The 21,613-nt window shown below is 43.5% G+C and overlaps 2 protein-coding genes across 5 annotated transcripts in view; one reads left to right on the top strand and one right to left on the bottom strand.

Moving 5' to 3' along the window:
- Atad5 (ATPase family AAA domain containing 5) overlaps positions 1-14,595 on the bottom strand; it is a 51,565-nt gene extending 36,970 nt beyond the window's left edge. For all 4 annotated transcript variants that reach the window (XR_006149116.1, XM_042691006.1, XM_042691011.1 and 1 more), the window contains exons 1-6: positions 14,340-14,595; positions 9,555-11,425; positions 6,769-6,865; positions 5,072-5,224; positions 4,199-4,325; positions 2,788-2,869 (exon numbers count right to left, since the gene is read on the bottom strand). Coding sequence is in view for 3 of the 4 variants with exons in the window: in XM_042691006.1 (XP_042546940.1) it covers positions 2,788-2,869; positions 4,199-4,325; positions 5,072-5,224; positions 6,769-6,865; positions 9,555-11,425; positions 14,340-14,405 (2,396 nt within the window). In the remaining variant the exon portion in view is untranslated. The remainder of the gene's footprint in view (positions 1-2,787; positions 2,870-4,198; positions 4,326-5,071; positions 5,225-6,768; positions 6,866-9,554; positions 11,426-14,339) is intronic.
- A 4,926-nt stretch (positions 14,596-19,521) lies between these two features.
- Crlf3 (cytokine receptor like factor 3) overlaps positions 19,522-21,613 on the top strand; it is a 41,026-nt gene continuing 38,934 nt past the window's right edge. The window contains exon 1 of the mRNA XM_042692305.1: positions 19,522-19,702. Within this exon, the coding sequence (XP_042548239.1) occupies positions 19,568-19,702 (135 nt within the window). The 5' untranslated portion in view covers positions 19,522-19,567. The remainder of the gene's footprint in view (positions 19,703-21,613) is intronic.

The raw sequence follows: 21,613 nt of genomic DNA, 5'->3' as shown, positions 1-21,613 counted from the left end.
AATTTTATAGAGGAAAGGAAAAGCAACGATGACATTGTCCAAAAATAAAAAGCACTCGTTATCCAACTTATGAAATGCTTTTTTGTAACAACACCTTAATAATAACAATACAATTATTTTTAGAAAAATAAGTTGCTGGAGATGTCACAGAAGTAGTGGAATACCTGCCCAGCAAGCCCAGGGCTTTGAGGTCAAACTCAAGTACTGCTTATGATCACTAGGTAGTAAGAAACTAATTATTATTTATGTCTTTTACTTGGCTTATCTTAAAACTTTCTACTTGTTGTCTTTTCCTATTTGAGTGAAATAAGGAGAAGATGAGACTAGAAGCCAGATTAGAGGAATTAGCCTTAGAAAAAAGGTATGAGGGGCTGGGAAAGTGGCTCAGTGGTAGAGCGCTTGCCTTGCATGCATGAGGCCTTGGGTTCGATTCCTCAGCACCACATAAGCGAAAAGGAAAAAGCCGGAAGTGGCGCTGTGGCTCAAGTGGTAGAGCGCTGCCTTGAGCTGAAGGGCTGAGGGACAGCTCCCAGGCCCAGAGTTCAGGCCCCACGACTGGAACCAAAAAGAAAACCAAAACAAAAAAGAGATATGATGCCAGGTACAGGTGGCTCATGCCTGTAATCCTAGCTACTCAGGAGACTGAGATCTGAGGATTGCGGTTCAATGCCAGCCTAGGCAGGAAAGTCCATGAGACCTTTTTTTTTTCTTGTCAGTCATGGGGCTTGAACTTTGGGCCTGGGCGCTGTCCCTCAGCTCTTCAGCTCAAGCAAGTGCTCTACCACTTGAGCCACAGCGCCACTTCCAGTTTTCTGGTGGTTAAATGGAGATAAGAGTTTCACCGACTTTCCTGCCCAGGCTGGCTTTGAACCAAGATCTTCAGATCTCAGCCTCCTGAGTAGCTAGGATGATGGGCATGAGCCAATGACACCCAAGTTCCATGAGACTCATCTCTAATTAACCACCAGAAAACCAGAAGTGGTGCTGTGGCTCAAAGTGGAAGAGTACTAGCCTTGGGCTAAAGAGCTCAGGGACAGTGCCCAGGTCCAGAGTTCAAGCCCCACAACTAACCAAAAAAAAAAGAAAGAATTTTTTCTATTATTAATAGGAAGGAAGAAGGAAAAGATTGGCAAAGATGTAGTTAAACTAAAGCAAAAAGGTAGACTATAAGAGGAATGTAAGGGGCTGGGAAGGTGGCTCAGTGGTAGAGCGCTTGCCTTGCATGCATGAGGCCCTGGGTTCGATTCTTCAGTACCATATAAGCAGAAAAAGCCGGAAGTGGTGCTGTAGCTCAAGTGGTAGAGCACTAGCCTTGAGCTGAAGAGCTGAGGGACAGTGCCCAGGCCCAGAGTTCAGGCCCCAAGACCGGGCCCCCCACCCCAAAAAAAGAGTCTGAGATCTGAGGATTGCAGTTCAAAGCCAGTCTAGGATGAAAAATCTCTGAGAAACTCTTACCTCCAATTAAACTATCAAAAAACTGTAAGTGGAGCTGGCTCAAAGTGGTAGATCCCTAGCCTTGAGCAAAAGAGATCAGGGACAGTGCCCAGGTCCTGAGTTCAAGCCCCACAAGGGACCAAAAAAAAAAAAATCAAACAAAATAACTGAGCCATGAAGATGATAAACCTAGTCTTCTTCGAGCATGCTCCAGTTGCATATACTAGAACATGGTTCATCCTTACTCTTACCCAGTCCTATACCCAAACCTAATTAATAATGAAAAGTTTTCAAATTTATTTCCTCATACCTTTTCATAAATCATTTTCAACATCTTATCTCTTACCTGTGTCATATCAGACCTGTCCTCCCTACATCACTGAGGACTCCTACTCTTCCTTTAGTTTCAATTCAGGTACCATTTCTTTAGCAAAGTCCTCCTTCACCAGATGAAATCTCCTTTTATATAATCCCTAATAGAACTTTTTTTTTTTGGGGGGGGTCCGGTGTGGGGCCTGAACTCTGAGCTTGGACGCTGTCCCTCAGCTCTTCAGCTCAAGGCTAGCGCTCTACTACTTGAGCCACAACACCACTTCCGGCTTTTTTTCTTTTTGCTTATGTGGTGCTGGGGAATCGAACCCAGGGCCTCATGCATGCAAGGCAAGCGCTCTACCACTGAGCCACCCTCCCAGCCCCCCTAATAGAACTTTGTACCTCTCCTTAGCACAATGCCAATTTTTCATTTGTTGCCCTAATTAGTGTTTAATTATAGACTTTCTGCCCTCAAGATTATAAACATCATAATGATAGGGAATGTGTCCTAATAGTATATCTTTGGTAACAAAACCAGTACATAGTACATATTAGGAACATACTATTGGATGAAGTTGGTAAATGAAGTTGTATATTTTTGGTTTGATTTTTGATTATTGTATTAATTTATATAGAGACAGTTCCAACATACTTACAAAAAAATCAAGACTCAGTAGCACTATCAAATACTATCTCTGAAAATGAACTTAAAGCTTCAGATGCCATTCATATGTTTTCTTTTTGTTGTTGGTGGTGGTTGTGGGTCTTGAACTCTGGGCCTGAGTGCTGTCCCTCTGCTCTTTAAGGCTAGTGCTCTACCACTTAAGCCACAGCAGCACCACTTCTGGTTTTCTGGTGGTTAATTGAAGATAATAGTATCACAGACTTTCCTGTCTGGGCTGGCTTTGAACTGTGATCCTCAGATCACAGCCTCCTGAGGAGCTAGGATTACAGGCATGAGCACCACCACTTGACTTCATATGCTTTCTTATCAGACCAAATAAATAAATACAAGGTGTCAAAATTTTGTATTGGACTGACCTGCTCTCATCAAAACCAAGGACAGGATTGGCTGTTTTTTGAGTCTTTCTGGCAAGAAATAAAGGAGCAACTTTCATTTTTCCTTAGAGAAAAAAAAAAATCAGGTTAGTATTAATGATTGCATTGTATTTCAGCTACTTTCAAAATTATATCTTTTAAACTTTGGTGTGTGCCAGTCCTAAGTCTTGAACTCAGGACCTAGCCATTGTCCCTGAGCTTCTTTGCTCAAGGCTAGCTACCACTTGAGCCACAACTCTACTTCTGGCTTTTTTCATGGTTGGCTTTGAACCACGATTCTTAGATCTCAGCCACTAGCATCGCTAGGATCACAGACATTGACCACAAGAACCCGGCTTCTTTTTAAGTTTTAAATTTAATTTTTAAAAATCTGATCAAGATGCATTACATATAAATTGACATGTTAAACTGAAAAAAGCTAAGTTTGTTTTACTGAGCTCTGGGTGCTGATGGGTGCTCGTGCCTGTACTCCTACCTACTAATGAGGCTGAGACTTGAAGGATCATGATATGAAGCTAGACTGGGCATAAAAGTCCATGAAACTCCACCTCCAAATAACCAGCAAAACACCTGGCTCAAGTGGTAGAGGGACAACAAGCAAGACAAGAAGCAAGCAAGTGATGCGCTGAGTTCAAGCCCCATTACTGGCTCCAAACACAAAAATTGAACTTTTTTTTTTTAATTATAAAAATTCTACATAATATCTTCCCTTAACTTAGTACTAGCAAAACTGGGGAGCTTTCTTTTTGCTTTTGTTTTTGGGTTATGGCGGCACTGAGGATTGAACTCATGCTTTGCTCTAGTTGACCCAGGGCTCCACATCCTTTGTGTATTGGTTATTTTCCAGGTAAGGTCTAACTTTGTGCCTGGGCCATCCAGTGACCTTCTCAGTGTTGCTGGGGATGACAGGATGCACCCTGCTGGGATAATGGGTGCTAACCGCTGCAGGCAAAGCCTAGCCATTGGTTGAGATGGAGTCTCAAGAATTTTATACCAATGGCCTGGGAAGGTGGCTCAGTGGTAGAGTGCTTGCCTTGCATACATGAGGCCCTGGGTTCGATTCCTCAGCACCACATAAGCAAAAAGAAAAAAGCCAGGAGTGGCACGGTGGCTCAAGTGATAGAGCTCTAGCCTTGAGCTGAAGAGCTGAGGGACAGCACCCAGGCCCAGAGTTCAGGCCCCATGACCGGACCCAAAAAAGAAAAGAACTGCTCAGAAATTAATTTTTTTAATGTAAAAATAAAATATTCCTCAGTTCATCAGAAATTTAGTTGTTAAAATGGAAATAATACAACCAAAATTTCACAAGACAAGAAATTAAATATCTATTATGAGAGCATTCAGAAAAATTCCCCCAAAACATTATTGTATAAACAGTATTAAATCTGATTACCAGGTACATTTTCGGAAGACTTGATAAGCTTTTTTCCTAGCACATCATTCAAACACTGAAGTTTCTTCTGATTTTTCTCTGGCTTTTTTAAGCAAGTGGGACTTGAATCTATCAGTATTACAGAGTCCTAAGACCAAAAAAAAAAAGAAAGAAAAAATTAATAGTGTTCCCCTTTATCTAGACCATACATCCAGTAACCCCAGCGAATGCCTTTCCGATAGTTTCAAATACTGTATGGACTAGGTCTTTTCATATACTACCTTACCACACATTGCAGCTTTAGTTATGACATCAAAACTAGGATGTCTTATTCCTTCTTACCATAATTCTTAGCAACTTCAGCATATAACTTTTTTTCATTCCTTATTAAGTCAAGATTTTACCTTTTCACTAAAGGAATTATTTTATGACTTCTCTTGGGAATGTGGCTTAGTGGTAGAGTGCTTGTCTTGCATGCATGCATGAAGCCCTGGGTTCAATTCCTCGGGACCACATAGACAGAAAAAGCAGGAAGTTGTGCTGCAGTTTAAGTGGTAGAGTGCTAGCCTTAAGCCAAAGCTAAGGGACAGTGCCCAGGCCCACAGTTAAGCCCAAGGACTGGCAAAAAAAAAAAAGTCAGCATTGCTTTGAGGAAAATGGAAGAACTAGTTCAGCTTACAAATGATGCTGAGGGGCTTGAGAAAGGTTCAGACTCTCTTTTGAGATCAAAAGGAAGTCAAAGGCTTTTAAAACAAAACTAGAAGTAGTATTTTTTTCTACCACCTGACAGCTATCATACACTGTGACCTTATAATTTTGTAATAGTTTCTTTTTCCCATTCCCAAAAGCAAACTAGGACAGAATTTACCCAAAGAGATGCTTTATAATACTCACATCTGATTCCGGTGATTTTTCCTTTTCCAGATGTCTAGAGGAACGCCTTAAGGGTGTCACGATTTCTTCAGTAGTCTTTGACCTACTGATATGTAAAGCTTTTGCCTTTTCAATCAATTGCTTTGCTTTTGATATATTTGAAGTACTGCTTACCTAGATAAAAATCTGAACTGTTAATCTAGATCACAGCAAATATTATTTATTTTTATTTTATTTTATTTTATTTTGCTGGTGCTGGGGCTTGAACTCTGGGCCTGGGCACTATTCCTGAGTTCCTTTTGCTCAAGGTTAGCATTCTATCACATGAGTCACAGCACCACTACTGGCTTTTTCTGTGCCTACTTAGAAATAAGAGTCTCAGGTCTGGGAAGGTGACTCAGTAGTAGAGTGCTTGCCTAGCATGCATGAATACCTGGGTTCCATTTCTCAATAGCACACACACATAAAAAGCCAGAAGTGGGGCTGAGGCTCAGATAGTAGAGTGCTATCCTTGAGCAAAAGAAGCTCAGGGACAGTGCCCAGGCCCTGAATTCAAGCCCCAAGACTGACAAAAAAAGAAAAAGAAACAAGAGTCTCATAGACTTTGGCTAGTTTTGAACCATGATCTCAGCCTCTTGAGTAACTAGAATTATAGGCATGAACCATCAAAGCCCAGCTAATATTTCATATTCAATACAAAGCCATAAAAATAGAAAAAATATATTTGCAGTCATACAAAGAAATAAGAATTACCATTATAATAAATTTATTAGGCTGAGATCTGAGGATCACAGTTCAAAGCCAGCCTGGGCAGGAAAGTCTATGAGACTCTTATCTCCAATAAACCACTCAGAAAACTGGAAGTGGTGCTGTGGCTCAAGTGGTAGAGTACTCGCCTTGAGCTGAAGAGCTGAGGGACAGCATTCAGGGTCAAAATTCAAGCTCCATGACCGACAAAAATAAAATAAAATTTTATATATATATATATATAATTATTATTCTCTGCTTGCTTTATATCAGGTGAGGTAACAGAAAGATACCAGCCCATTGCAAGTCAGAAAAATAAATTTTGCCAGACACTAAGGCTGCTACCACCTTGATCTTAAATGGGCTTTCTCATCCATAGAACTGTGAGAAATAAATTTCTGTTATTTGAGCTACCTGGACTGTAGTGATTTGGTACAACACCACAAACTCAAATAGGCAACCTTAAGGAAAATGACCAAAAAAGGCTCCTCCAAGTAAATATCCTTATCAGTTGTTCACATCTCAAAGCAAAGTATCTTCATACCTTTATAAACTAGCTAGAGGGCTGGGAAGGTGGCTCAGTGGTAGAGTGCTTGCCTTGCACGCATGAGGCCTTGGGTTCCATTCCTCAGCACTACATAAGCAGAAAAAGCCAGAAGTAGTGCTGTGGCTCAAGTGGTAGAGCGCTAGCCTTGAGCTGGTGCTGTGGCTCAAGTGGTAGAGTGCTAGCCTTGAGCTGAAGAGCTGAGCTCAGGACAGTGCCCAGGCCTAGAGTTCAGGCCCCATGACTGGCAAAAACAAAGACAAAAAAAATCTAGCTAGAAAAAATGGGATGATAGTAAAAAATAGGATAGAGTGGCAGTTAACCAATTTATAAAATATATGTATCTTTGACCTATTACTTTATAACAGGAGTGTGGGTTTTTTAAGGAAATAGAGTATCACTAATAGGATTCCAGTATTTTAGTTACCTTTCTAGTTTGAGAAGTAAAATCTTCATCAGTTGTTTCAAATTTCCTAGATTTTTTCTTTGATTTTCTGGGAGTATTAATTCTGATGAATTTCATTCTGAAAAAAAGATAACATTATTTAGAAACATTTTCCTAATTGTAATGTTCAAGAATCTCCAACATAGAAATGAACAAACTAAGGCTTCAATTTCTGGGCTTAATTATAAATATGAGGAAAAAAGCAATTCTCATCAATCCAATTAAAAACTATGTAAACTTTTTTAAAGCTTACACTAATTACATAAAGGGATTTCATTAATATATCTCCACACAATTTATACTATAGTCCAATTAATCCCACTAATCTTACCCCCTCTATCACACTTCCTGCCTGCTAAACTATATTTTTTTGTGGTGCTGGGGATCAAACCCAGGGTTTTGTGTATGCAAGGCAAGTAGTTTACCACTAAGCTATGGTCCCAGGCCCAAACTTTATTTATTCATTACTTTTCTGTTACATTTTTTTAATTTTTTTGTCTGACACAGGGCTTGAACTGAGGGCCTGGGCTCTAGCTCTGAGCTTTTTGCTCAAGGCTAGTGCTCTACCATGAGAGCCACAGCTTTTTCTGAGTAGTTTACTAGAGATAAGAGTCTAATGGACTTTCCTGCCTGGGCTGGCTTCCAATTGTGATCCTCAGATTTCAGCCTCGTGAGTAGCTAGGATTACAGGCATGAGCCACCAGTGCCTGGCAACTATCTTTAGAAATAATAAAACTTGGGGGCTGGGAAGATGGCTCAGTGGCAGAATGCTTGCCTTGCATGCATGAGGCCCTGGGTTCCATTCCTCAGCATCACATAAGCAGAAAAAGCCAGAAGTGATGCTATGGCTCAAGTGGTAGAGCACTAGCTTTGAGTTGAAGAGCTGAGGGACAGTACCCAGGCCCAGAGTTCAGGCCCCAAGACTGATTAAAAAAAAGAAATAATAAAACTTAGCTGGGCACTGGTGGCTCCCACATGAACTTCTAGCTACTTTCCTGCCCAGGCTGGTTTTAAACAGTGATCCTCAGATCTCAGCCTTCTGAGTAACTAGGATTACAGGTGTGAGCCACCAGCACCTGGCTTAATAATAAATCTGACATAAAACTGGTCCCTAGGATATTTTTTGTTTGATGTGGTTTTTTGTTTGATTGTTTTTATCGGTCAAGGGGTCTGAACTCGGGCTGGTCACTGACCCTTGGCTCTTCAGATCAAGGCTAGTGCTCTACCACTTGAGCCACAGCGCCACTTCTGGCTTTTCCTGCTATGTGGTGCTGAGGAATGGAATCAAGGGCTTCAGGCATGCAAGGCAAGCACTCTACCACTGAGCCACCTTCCCGGCCCTGTTTGGTATGTTTTTGAAAAGGGGTATAATTATTGGCCAAGTCTGGCCTGAAAATCACCAACTGGCTTCAAACTCAAGATCCTACTGTTCTAGCCTCCCAAGTGCTAGAATTACAGGAGTAATTCACCATCCTAGGCCTTAGGATCATTCTTACATTAGCCAGAACAACTATGTAAGTATGTACTTCATCCTGTATTTACTTTCTCCAAGAAATGAAACTCCAATTTATTGAATCTATTTATTAAATATGCAGGATTCATATTGGATATTTCTCCAAGGGTTAACAACCGTGATAAATAAGTTTACAACTCATCTAAAATATATCTGAAATTGTGATTGACTTGAAATGGAATGTTCAAAACAAGAAACATAGTTTTATACTGGTGGCACATGCCTATAATCCTATCTACTCAAAAGGCTGAGATCTGAGGATAGCAGTTTGAAGTCAGCCTGGGCTGAAAAGTCCCCATGAGACTCTTATCTCCAATTAACCACACAAAAACCAGAAGCGAGCCCAGCACCAGTGGCTCACACCTGTAATCTTAGCTACTCAGGAGGCTGAGATCTGAGGATCACAGTTCAAAGCCAGCCTGGGCAGAAAAGTCTGTGAGACTTTTTTTTTGGGGGGGAGGGTGGTCATGGAGCTTGAACTCTGGGCCTGGACACTGTCCCTCAGCTGTTCAGAACAAGGCCCAGGCTAGCACTCTACTACTTGAGCCATAGCACCACTTCTGTTTATGTGGTACTGAGGAAATGAACCCAGTGCCTCATGCATGCAAGGCAAGCACTCTACCACTGAGCCACCTTCCCAGCCCTCCCAGGACTCTTATCTTCAATTAATCACCAGAAAACCAGAAGTGGTACTGTGGCTCAAGTGGTAGAGTACTAACCTTGAGCTGAAGAGCTCAGGGACAGCCAGCACCCAGGCCCAGAGCTCAAGCCCCACAACCAACATAAAAAAAAAAACAGAAGTGGAGCTGTTACTCAAAGTGGTAAAGCACTAGCCTTAAGCAAACCAGCTCAGAGACAGTGCCCTGGTCCTGAATTTAAGCCCCACAGACCCACATACACAAAAGGAAACATTGTGAAATCATGTTTTTTCTTTTTTTGCTAGTCCTGGGGCTTGAACTCAGGGCCTGGGCACTGTCCCTGAGCTTCTTTTGCTCAAGACTAGCACTCTACCACTTGTGCCACAGCACCATTTCCAGCTTTTTCTGTTTATGTGGTACTGAGGAATCAAACCCAGGGCTTCATACATGCTAGGCAAGCACTCTACTTCACTAAGCCACATTCCCAGCCCTTCTTTTTCTTAGTAATCAGTTGTGTTCTAGAAAAGAAATCAAATCCTTCAATGCTTAAAATATTTTCCTTTCCAATTAGTAATACTGTAGAATGTCAGAACATTAGAACAAAAACAAAACCTTACCTGATAGGACTTTCTGAATCTGAGGATACTGTTATTAACTCTGCAGTGTATAGGCTATGCTTTTCTGATGGGCTAGATTTTTTTACTGGACTATTGTCTTGTGTATCTTCGGAATCAGTAGCTCTTAGAGCTACCGAAGTATGTATGTTTCTATTTCTTAAAGATCTCCTGGTTGACTTGTGTGTAGAAAGATTTATCAGTCCATCTTCAAATTCAGCTTTAGAATGCATAATCTTGTTTTTAATTGGTGTACTGGTTTTTCTTGATGTATTGTCACTCAGAGGAATCTTTAAAAGGTTATCACAAGCAAGACTTTCACTGTTAAATAATGTACTGCTTTTGAAAACTTCTGGTTTCTTTTGTCTTAAACTCATTCTATGCTTATTTTGATTTTGTTTACTTTTTAAGGAAAAGGTTGTTTCTCTCATTTGAGTATTACTCTCTCTGTTTTCGCCTGAAGTATCCCTAGCATCTAATGTTTTCTTACCCTTTTTCTTTAACTTTTTACTTTTCTCCTTTGGAAAATTTCGTTTCTCAATGTGTGATTGTGAACTGCCATTATTTGAAACCATTTGGCTACTAGAATTATCCATGTTTAATTTTTTACTATTCTCTCTTTCTTCCTCATTTGAAGATTTTTCATTCAGGTCTTTCTGCTTATCTGAAGATTTTTTTATTCCATTTTTAAGTGCATCTGACACTGGCTGCCTAAATGCTTTCATAAACTGCTGTCTCTCTTCTAGGCTGCACTTTGGTTTCAGAGCTTCTGAACCTCCAGTCTCCAACACTGCCAACTCAAGTTCTTCCTCCTGTATCACAACGTTAGATTTCCTTTTCTGAACTGTCTGTTCATTCTCAGGATCAGAAAAACTAGTCTCCATCTCAAACTGCTTTTGTTTCAAGAAGATTGAGGGTATCTTTCCTATCTTTTTGGGGGGAGTGGGGTGAACCTGTGCAAGGACAGTAACTGTCTTAAAGTGCACCTGCTGAGATAGTTCACAGTTTTCTGGTTCACTTATATAATCACTTTTGGCCACTTCAACTGTGTCAGAAGAAACACAAATTGACATTGTAGAGTCTGGCATCTGTTGCCCTTGACTTTCCTTGTGACTTTTTAGAAATTCCTCGTAGGAGACAGTTACTGTACTATCATGTAAATTGAAAATTTCATGATCACTTGTATTAGCATAATCTGTAACACTCTTAGTTTCATGAGTTAGAGAAGGCATTGTCTGTTTACCATCTTTACAATCTTTTAGTTCTTCTACCAAGGGTAAATTTTCAGGTAGATCAATTACATCTCTGTGCTTCCTTTTCCTCAATCTTTTGCAATCATTTTTTGTGGTGCCTTGTTTAGGATTTACTTTCTTAAAACTCTTATTGGTGGTTAGAGTATTTGATTGGTTTCTGCTAGCTTGAATTCTTTCTGCAACAATCTCTATGGGTTTCTTGTGAAGTAAAACAGAGGTACTTCTCTCCACAAAATCATTATTTAAGCTATAATCATCCCTAGTATGATCATTACTAATGTCAATTTGAGATTCAGTCTCAGTTTTAATATTATTTAGTTGATGAGATAGATTAACCCTCTTTCTTTTCTTTTTCAGCTCTATATTTGAGAACATTTCCACAGATGTCTTACAGTCATTGTTACTGTCAGTAGGCGATGGTGAAGACAAGTTTATCTTGCAATCTTTTGCTGATTGTAACTTCTCATTCATAGGTGAAGTCTTCCTAAAGTAACGCATAATATTACTGGATTTCGATGGAGAGAAAACCCTGTCTCCAGTCTTTCCTATTGGTGATAAATATTTTGTAATTGTTTTGCAGGAAGATCTGTCATTGTCATCTTTCCTTCGTTTTTTGCAAGGCTAACAATTTAAAAGAAAAAAAAGCATTTATTTCAATAAATGAAATCATACGAATATAAAATAGGGATCTAACATTTGGAACACATGGATTTTTAAAAAGCAAGAACACTGGGCTGGGAATGTGGCTTAATGGTAGAGTGCTTGCCTAGCATGCATGAAGCCCTGCGTTCAATTCCTCAGTACCATATACACAAAAAAAGCTGAAAGTGATGCTGTGGTGCTTGAGCCAAAGATGCTCAGGGACAGTGCCCAGGCCCTGAGTTCAAGCCCCATGACTGGCAAAAAATAAAAAATAAAAAAAGCAAGAATACTTTGGTAAAAAGCATGATATGTACATATATATAATATATTATATATATTAGAAAGTGAGCTTTCAAGTTACACAATAAAAAAATGACTGAGATAACCTGCTTCAATTGCTTTTTACTGTCTTTCATCTGTAGAATACAGAAATCATCTCATCACAAAGTTGATATTAAACAAAATAATCTATTAAAAGCCTTTACCTTTACCATCCCACATAGAAAGTACCATCATGAAAGAGGCTCTCTCAGGCTTAGTGTGGCTTAGTGGTAAAGTCCTTGCCTAGCATGCATAAAGCCCTGGGTTTGATTCCTCAGTATCACATACACAGAAAAAGCTGGAAGTGGCACTGTGGCTCAAGTGCTAGGCTTGAGCAAATGAAGCTCAGGAATAGTGCCCAGGGCCTGAGTTCAAGCCCCAGGACTGGCAAAAAAAAAAGGAGAGAAAGAAATACACAGGAGGGGTGGGAGGAAGAGAGACTCTCTCAAAAGTGCACCAACCGGCTATGCAGTACATGTAATGTAATCCTAACCTTCATAACTATAATACATTGCTCAATTTCAGACCTAAGATAACCGGGGATGACACCTACATACATTTGATACTATATGACCAGAAAACCAGCATGCCAAATTATTTTCAATTCTTTACATGCTATCATAATGCTAATGTATGTATTCTTACAATTTTGTTCTGTCAATTTAACTAAATGATTTTTCTTTTTTCCTGGGACTTGAACTCAGGGTCTGGGCACTATCCCTGAGCTTTTTTGCTCAAGGCTAACAATCTATCACTTGAGGCACAGCTCCACTACTGGCTTTTGGTAGTTAATTGGAGATAAAGAGTCTCACACACTTTCCTGCCCAGACTTGCTTCTAACTTCAATCCTTAGATCTCAGTCTCCTGAGTGGCTAGGAGTACAGGTATCAGCTTTGAACACCCAACTTTTTTTTTCAACTGTTTTTTTTTTTCCCTGGTACTGGGGATTAAACCCAAAACATTGTACTTGCTAAGCAAGTGCTTGCCTCTGAGCTACATCCCAGCTCTTTTTATTTTTTTAAGTAGATGATCTTTCAAAAGCATTCATGAAGCATGACTATAATATAGAACAACAGCCAAATATTTGAAGTCTTGGCAAAATACTTCACATATTAGCTGGATGCCGGTGGGCTCACACCTGTAATCCTAGCTACTCAGGAGTATGAGATCTGAGGATCACCAGCCTAGACAGAAAAGATCTGGTGAGACTCTTATCTCTAACAAACTACTCAAAAAAGCTGAAAGTGGCATTGTGGTTCAATTAGTACAAAGAGGCTCAGGAACAGCGCCAAGGCCTTGAGTTCAAGTCCCAGGACCCGCAAAACAACAACAACAACACTTCCCATCTTATAGCATGTATGAGCATTTGATACAATATTAGAAAAAAAAAGTGCATCAAAAACAGAAACTAAACAAAAGACCCATACAACTAACAAGAATAGAGCTGGTACCAGGCACCAGTGGCTCATGCCTGGAATCTTGGCTACTCATGAGGCTGAGATCTGAGGACTGTGGTTCAAAGCCAGCCTGGGCAGGGAAGTTGGCAAAACTCCATCTCAAATTACCAGTTAAAAAAAAAAAAAAAAAACTGGCCTGGAGGTGTGGCTCAAGTGATAGAGTATCAGCCAAACAAGCAAGCCAAGTGACTGCCTGAATTTAAACCCCAGTATCCCCTTAGTAAAGGCTCAAAAATTAGCATACAAGCAATCAAACAAAAATCCCATAATTCAAGTGCCAGAAGCCCTTCACAACACCTGAGACAAACTAAACAATCCATTTGGTTAGCAAACAATAGCGGTAAAAAGGAATTTCTAATAGACAAAAATTACTGGATTCTAAAAAATCGGGAGTCCTAGTTAAGTGAGCATACATTTTAGCTTACTTCAAGAACACAAGAGATACACCAGTTAGCATGTTAGTCTGAGGTGAAAAGATACAAAACCTAGAGGCGTATACCCCGTCTTTATAATGACTGTTTAGTGTACTTCCCTGAAACCTGATAAATACAGAACATCAACATGCCATGCTGGAATTCCTTACTGCTGTATATTACACTCTAGAGCTGGGAGAAACTGATTTCTCTATTAGGTACATTTATTGCTTCTTAAAGTGACATCCTGAATGGAACTCCTAGAATAGGATGATTTGTGGACTTCTCAGAGAGATCTCCTTCAGCGCTAAAGTTCTACGATTCTCTCGGCTGAACCCAGAACTTGACATAGGTTCTATAACTTGTCACAAACCCCAAAGCAACGCTTTCCACCACCACCACCCCCCCATTTTAAAATCTAGAAACTGGACGTGGTTGATCCCAGACTTCCTGAGACCTCGAAAGCTTCTCCCAGGCTCACGTTGGTCGGGATTGACCACACTTCCACTCATCCACACACAGGGGCAACGTTCTCAAGCCATCTCTCGACTGTGTGGTGGGTCTTTACGATCGCTCCCCTCCTCCCCTCCGGGAGGCAAACCTCGGGATCGCCTTCCACCCGCCCCTCACCTTCCCCACCCCACCCCACCCCACCCCTCCACAGACGAAGAAAGGAAACTTGACAGAAACCCCGGACCTCACCTCAATCTCGTAGTCCTTCACGGGAGGGGGAGCAGCTGCAGCCGCCATGGCTAGGACCCCCACCATGCTCCCTGCCTCCCCGAATCCCAGCTCTTAGGACCTTGTGCCGCCCAGCCTGGCCTGTCCGGAGGCCATGGAGGCGGCCAGCTCCGAGCCGAGGAGTCACTGGGCCTTCGGATCCCTCTCGGGTCCGCCACAGCCCACCAGACCCGAGCGGAGGCTGGGCCCAGCTCCGCAGTCAAAGGCGGAAAAAAAAAACAAACAAAAAAAAGGCGGCGAGAAAAAGGCGGGCAGCGAGGTTCCCCGGGACGCGGCCCGCAGCTACAGGGAGCTTCCGCGATGGGCGATGCCGGCCGAGCGCTCGGGACCGGGGCCCGGGCGAGGACCGGCGGGAGAGCGCCGCTCGGCCGCGGGGCTTCGGCGGGAGTTCTTGTCAATTGGGTTTTCGCGCCGTCCTGAGCTCAGGGGGCGGAGTTGACGGGGGCATCTGGAGTCTGCGCAGACGGTGAGCCCCGAGGGCCAAAATAGTCCCTTTAGCGAAGCTGCTGGAAACGACACCAAATCGTCCTGATAGAACGGAGTTTTTGCCATCTGAGAGGCGAATTGAGTAAAATCACACAGTGAGTCACAGAATTAAACCTGAGACTTTAAGCTAGTCTTTTTATTTCTTTTCTTTTCTTTTTTTTTTTTGGCGGGTCGTGGGGCCTGAACTCTGGGTCTGGGCGCTGTCCCTCAGCTCTTCAGCTCAAAGCTAGTGCTCTACCACTTGAGCCACAGCACCACTTCCGGCTTTTTCTGCTTATGTGGTGCTGAGGAATCGAACCCAGGGCCTCATGCATGCAAGGCCAGCGCTCTACCGCTGAGCTACCTTCCCAGCCCACAGTCTTTTTAATTCTAAGTGGAAATTTGAATATGAGAATCCAGTTAAGCCTGATGCCAGTGGCTCAGGCCTGTAATCCTGGCTTCTCAGGCGACTGAGATCTGAGGATCAAGGTTCAAAACCAGCTCGGGCAGAAAAGTCTGTGAGATTTTTCTCCAATTAAGCAACAAAGAGTTATGGCTCAAGTGAGAGAATGCCAGCCAGCCTTGACCTGAAGAATCTGAGATAGTGTCAGGAGGAGTAGGGGGAGGAGGTGTAGCAGGGGGAGGAGGAGGAGGAGCAGGGGGAGGAGGAGGAGAGGAGGAGGAAGAGGAAGGGGGGGAGGAGGAGCAGGAGGAGGAGGAGCAGGGGGAGGAGGAGCAGGGGGAGGAGGAGGAGGAAAGAAAGAAAGAAAGAAAAAGAAGAAGAGGAGGAGGAGGAAGAAGAAGAAAAAACTTGGGCAAGGAAAGTCTATGAGACATCTTTTTCCAATTAACCAGAAGTGGCACTGTGGTTCAAGTGGTAGAGCGCTCACCTGCCCAGGTCCTGAGTTCAAGTCCCACAACTGACTAAAAGAAAAAAAGAAGGAAGAAAGAAAGAGAGAAAGAGGGGAGGGGAACTGCTGGGCACTGATAGCTCTCATCTGTAACCCTAGCTATTCAGGAAGCTGAGATCTCAGAATCACTGTTCAAAGCCAGCCCAGGTAAGAAAGCAGTGAGACTTTTTTGGGGGGTGGGGGTGGGAGTGGGGGTGGAATCAGTCATAGGGCTTGAACGCTGGGCCTGGGCACTGTCCATGAGCCTCTTTTGCTCAAGGCGAGCACTCTACCATTTGAGCCACAGCGCCACTTCTGGTTTTCTAGAGGTTAACTTGGAGAGAAGAGTCTCATGGGCTTTCCTGCCAGGGCTGGCTTTGAACCGCAAGCTTCAGATCTCAGCCTCCTGAGTAGCTAGGATTACAGGCATGAGTTACGGGCAACACTGGGCTGATTTGACATTTTCACTGGGGAATTCCCAATAGCAATAGGAAGCCTTTTCTCTATGAAGGTTAAGTTTATTCTATAATGTTTTCCTTTTCTTTTTCCCTTTTGCTGGGACTGAACCCAGGGCCTTGTGAGCTAGGCAAGTGCTCTATCACTTGTCTTATGCTCACATCCCTCTCATTATTTTCCATGACATCTATCCATCTTATAAAATATCGTGTGCTTGCTCTCGATGTGGTCAATAAAGAATCTGTGAACAAAGCAGGCAAAAATTCCTATTGAAATTTACTTTCAAGTTGGAAGATACATTGACAAAAATAATAAGCTATTCAGGAGGCTGAGATCTGAGGATCATAATTCAAAGCCAGCCCTGGCAGGAAAGTCTGTAAGACTCTTACCCCAATTAACCACCGAAAGGCCAGAAGTAGAGCTGTGGCTAAAGTGGTAAAGCAGTAGCCTTGGTCCAAATAAGTGGCAAGGGATTGTGCCCAGACCCTAAGTTCAAGTCCCAGTACCAGCGCACACAAGCGCATGCTCACATACACACACACAAAATAAATAAGTAAAACATATGGAATGACATAATTTAGGAAGTAGGATAAGGAAAAAGAGGTTGCAAGTTTTAAATATGGCTAAGGATATATCTGGGACCTTCTAAACAGTTTCTCAAGTGTCTTCAGAGGGAGTTGACCCAATTCTGAAAGGTTCCTCTCTGAAGTTTAGGATGCAACTTCCTTTCGTTGACTTGGGCAATCTCAACTTTTCTTTTTTTTTTTTTTGGGTCCGGTTGTGGGGCCTGAACTCTGGGCCTGGGCACTGTCCCTCAGCTCTTCAGCTCAAGGCTAGCGCTCTACCACTTGAGCCACAGCGCCACTTCCGGCTTTTTTTCGTTTTTGCTTATGTGGTGCTAAGGAATTAAACCCAGGGCCTCATGCATGCAAGGCAAGCGCTCTACCACTGAGCCACCTTCCCAGCCCTTTCTTTTTTTTCTTGTGTTGCTCCTGGGGCTTGACTTCTGGGCCTGAGCTAGTGTTCTACCACTTGAGCCAAAGCTCCACTACTGGCTTTTTGCTGATAAGAGATAAGAGACTCACAGACTTTACTGTCCAGGCTGGCTTTAAACCTCTCCTCAGATTTGAGCCTCCTCTAGGATTTCAGGTGTGAATCACCAGTGCCCAGTTGCCACTTTTTTTTTCTTGTGCCTGACCTGGGGCTTGAACTCAGGTCCTGGGTGCTGTCACTCAAATTTGTACACAAGGTTAGTACTGTATGACTTTGAGTCAGAGTTCCATTTTCAGCTTTTTGGTAGTCAATTGGAGATAAGAGTTTCTTGGGACTTTCCTGCTTGGGTTGGCTTTGAACCACAATCCTCAGATCTCAGCCTACTGAGTAGCTAGGATTACAGGTGTGAGCCACCAGCACCCAGTTCTAGCTACCAGTTTTCTATTTTTCCCGTTTCCAAAAAATTGTAGGCCTCTTTAGTGTGTATTTGTGTCCTCTCCTGTTTTCTGGTATATAGGGGACAAATCTAATCTGTAGCATGATTTTGTATAGCTTTTCACTGAATCATTTTTACCTTTTAAAATAGTTGGGGGAGCCAGGTACAGGTGGCTCACGCCTGTAATCCTAGCTACTCAGGAGGCTGAGATCTGAGGACCACACTTCAAAGCCAGCCCAGGCAGGAAAGTCTGTGAGACTCTTTTTTGTGTGTATGTGTGTGTCCAGTCGTGGGGCCTGAACTCTGAGCCTGGGTGCTGTCCCTGCGCTCTTCAGCTCAAGGCTAGCACTCTACCACTTGAACCACAGTGCCACTTCCGGCTTTTTTTTCCTGCTTATGTGGTGTTGAAGAATTGAACCCAGGGCCTCATGCATGCAAGGCAAGCGCTCTACCACTGAGCCACCTTCCCAGCCCCTGTGAAACTCTTATCTCCTATAAACCACCAGAAAACTCGAAGTGGCGCTGTGGCTCAAGTGGTAGAGTGCTAACCTTGAGCTGAAGAGCTGAGAGACAGTACCCAGAGTTCAAGCCCCATGATCTGCCAAAAAAAAAAAAAAAAGTTGGGGGAAAGCCAGGTGCTGGTGTCTTAACCTGTAATCCTAGCTGTTCAAGGAACTGTAACTTAAAGAGGGCCAATAAGTTATCTCCAGTTAACTAACCCCCCCCTTTAAAAAAAAAAAAAAGCGGAAAGTGGAGCTATGAGTCAAATGGTTCAGCTCTAACTCAGGGACTGGGACCAAGCCCTAAATTCAAGCCCCCCCCCAAAAAAAAAAACCCAGAAAGTTGGGGGGGACATCAAAGATTATTTTGTACATCTGAACATTATATAATATTCAAATTTCACTGTCCATAGGTTTATTTTATTTTTTATTGTTTTATTTTGTCGGTCATGGGGCTTGAACTCTGGGCCTGGGCTCTGTCCCTCAGCTCAAGGCTAGGGCTCTACCACTTGAGCCATAGTGCCACTTCTGGTTTTCTGATGGTTAATTGGAGATAAGAGTCTCAAGGACTTTCTTGCTCGGGCTGGCTTTGAATGATGATCCTCAGATCTCAGATTCCTGACTAGCTAGGATTACAGGTATGAGCCACCGGCTCCCGGCTGGTTTATTTTTGATGCCAGATCTTCCTGTGTTGCTGTGTTCCTGGAACACCTGTTTCAGAGTCCAAGGCAGCTGAGACTAAAATTTTGAGCTAGTTTTACTGCTTCTAGAAAGTCACTTTGTTTACTTACCACACTGCAACACAGATTTTTACCACCAGTCAAAGACAATAGTAAGTACTATTTAGACCTTAGGCTTTGGGCTCTTGCCAGGATTGCAGGTCACTTGGATTATCTGCTTAGAATATGAGCTTCTAGATGGTGGTACCTGGGTCACAGGAACCTCCAAAATATCTGCTGTGACTGAGAAAACTCACTGACGATAGAGGAAGAACAATGACGCGCAAAGATCAGCGTTCTGGGTTCAAATGCTGACCTTGGGAAAGTGGACTCCCTGTGTGTCTCGCTTCCTCTGCTGTGCAGTAGAAATTAAAGTAGGGCCGCAAATACGATAAAGTGGGGGGGAAGCACTTTGCCACGAGCTGGTACTAATCGCGCCACGAGTTTCCGGAGGAAGCGTGGAGCCGGTGCTGAGCCTGCCAGCCAAGAAGCCCTCCGAGCCACTAGGCCCAGGCGCTGTCCGCCAGACGCCATTCGTGCGAGGCGCGGCTGCGGAGCTGTCAATCAAGCTGCGGTAGGGTGAGGTGGGGCGTGGCGTGACAGGCAGGGCGTGGCCTGGGGGCGTGGCGTCCGTGGAGGCTGATGCGCGTGCGCGAGGCGACGCAGCGCTTCTGCCTAGCGCCGGGCTCAGTGGTGAAAGTCGCGTCCCGGTCGCCTGCCGCGCGGCCGGATGAGGGGCGTGATGGACCCGGAGCCCGAGCTCGAGCTGTTGCTGCAGGAGGCCCGCGAGAACGTGGAGGCGGCACAGAGCTACCGGCGGGAGCTGGGCCAGCGGCTGCAGGGTCTGCGGGAGGCGCAGAGGCAGGTCGGAGGGCCGCATCCGGAGGGGCGCTGTGGGCCCGGGGCGGTGGGCGCGGACTGGGAAGGCTCGGGCGCGCGGGAATGCCGGAAAACCTCCGGGTGTAGGGGCGAGAGGTTCGGAAGGCAGACGGAGCCCTGGCAGGATCTGCTAACGGGGAAGCAGAAGCCGGGGAAATCGGAAGGGGACGACGAAATTTGGGGGATCGGAGAAAAGAGAGTTGGGGGACCGTTTGCAAAACCACGCGGGACAGAAGGGGGCAATGCATGTGAGCCCCCCATTGAGCAACAGCGCGTGTGGGGGGCACAGAAGGTTGTGGTAACGGAAGAGGTTGGTGGGGGTGGTTATTTGGGAAAACTTGTAATAGATTCATGTTAGGGATCCTGAGGAAAATGTGGGACAGCGACCTGGAAGGTAGTGGGGGGGGGGGGGGGGAAGAGATTTAAAAGTGGAGCCCGAATATTTGTTGTGGCCAGGGTTGGAGACGAAAGAGAGGGAGAAGAGATAGAATTGGGAAGGGTAGCCATCATGTTAAATGAATGAGGTTAATGTTTGAAGGTTACGGTCCTGGTTGCTTTGAATCAAAGTAATCTTGTTCTAGATGGATTGGAATTTAAGATGAAGTTGTTGGAAGTGCCCCAGAAGGAAAAATGAGATGCTTGAGGGAAGGTATACACAGGCAAAGGGAGCTGGAAAAAGACATTGAGGCCGGACTGCTGAAGGAGAAGCTAAATATATTTACTTAAAGTGGGGCAGTTATCTCTTTCTTGGAGAAAGGGTTATCAAAGATAGATGGAAAACACGTGGGGTTCTCAGCACTCTCAAACGTAAACAGACGTTAGAACCCACTGCTGAGTGTGTGATGGGATAAGTAACTTCGGGCCACTATTAATATAAGCACTTCTTAAACGTTTTCGGGAGTAAGTAGGATTCCATTTGATTTTCTCTGGGACTTATTTGATATTCTTGGATATTGTTATTGCTAAGAGTATATAAAATGCTTTGGGTGGGCTGGGAAGGTGGCTCAGTGGTAGAGTGCTTGCCTTGCATGCATGAGGCCCTGGGTTCGATTCCTCAGCACCACATAAGCAAAAAGAAAAAAAGCCAGAAGTGGTGCTGTGGCTCAAGTGGTAGAGTGCTAGCCTTGAGCTGAAGAGCTGAGGGACAGCGCCCAGGCCCAGAGTTCAGGCCCTACGACCGGACCCCCCCCTAAAAAAATGCTTTGGGTTTTACATATCTTTAAATCCTTGTAGTAGGGCTGATGTACAACAGATATCATTCATATTTTATTAGCCAAACTGGGAGAAGAATATAGATATGATTGTCTTGGTTCGGCGAATACTTTTCGAGGCTTTCCAATGCACTTATCTAGATTTTCCTTTGGAAACATCTGCATTACTCTTGCTATTTTGAAATAAATGTTCTAAATCTGGTACATTGTTTTTTGTTTTTTTTAAGTTTAAAACATTCTTGGAGGCTATGTGCTGGTGCCCTGCCTGTAATCCTAACTGCTCAAGAGTCTGAGATCTGAGGATAGAAGATTGAAGTCAGCTCAGGCAGGAAAGTCCATGTGGTTTATCTCCAATTAATCAGCAAAAAGCTGGAAGTGGAGCTGGGGCAACCTGAATGCTAGCCTTGAGGGAAAAAGCTAAGGGACAGCACACAGGGCCTCAGCTCAAGCTGGCAGATGGACAGACACATATACAAAATTTCTTGGGCTGAGTGTGTATGGCTTAAGTGGTAAAGTACTTAACTAGTAAGTGAAGTTCTGAGTCCAAATTCCAGTATTGTAAAAAAAAAAAAATAGAATACTTCTTAATATATGACTAATGTTTCAACTAGTTGAAATGTCTTTTATATAAGTATGACTGTTTAACTCTGTGTCAGCAATTAAGCAGTAGGTTTGACACTGAAAGA

The sequence above is a fragment of the Dipodomys spectabilis genome, unplaced genomic scaffold, assembly GCF_019054845.1.
Source record: "Dipodomys spectabilis isolate Male_0828 unplaced genomic scaffold, ASM1905484v1 ptg000004l, whole genome shotgun sequence".
NCBI lineage: Eukaryota > Metazoa > Chordata > Mammalia > Rodentia > Heteromyidae > Dipodomys > Dipodomys spectabilis.
This window is presented reverse-complemented; position numbering and strand designations above follow the sequence as displayed.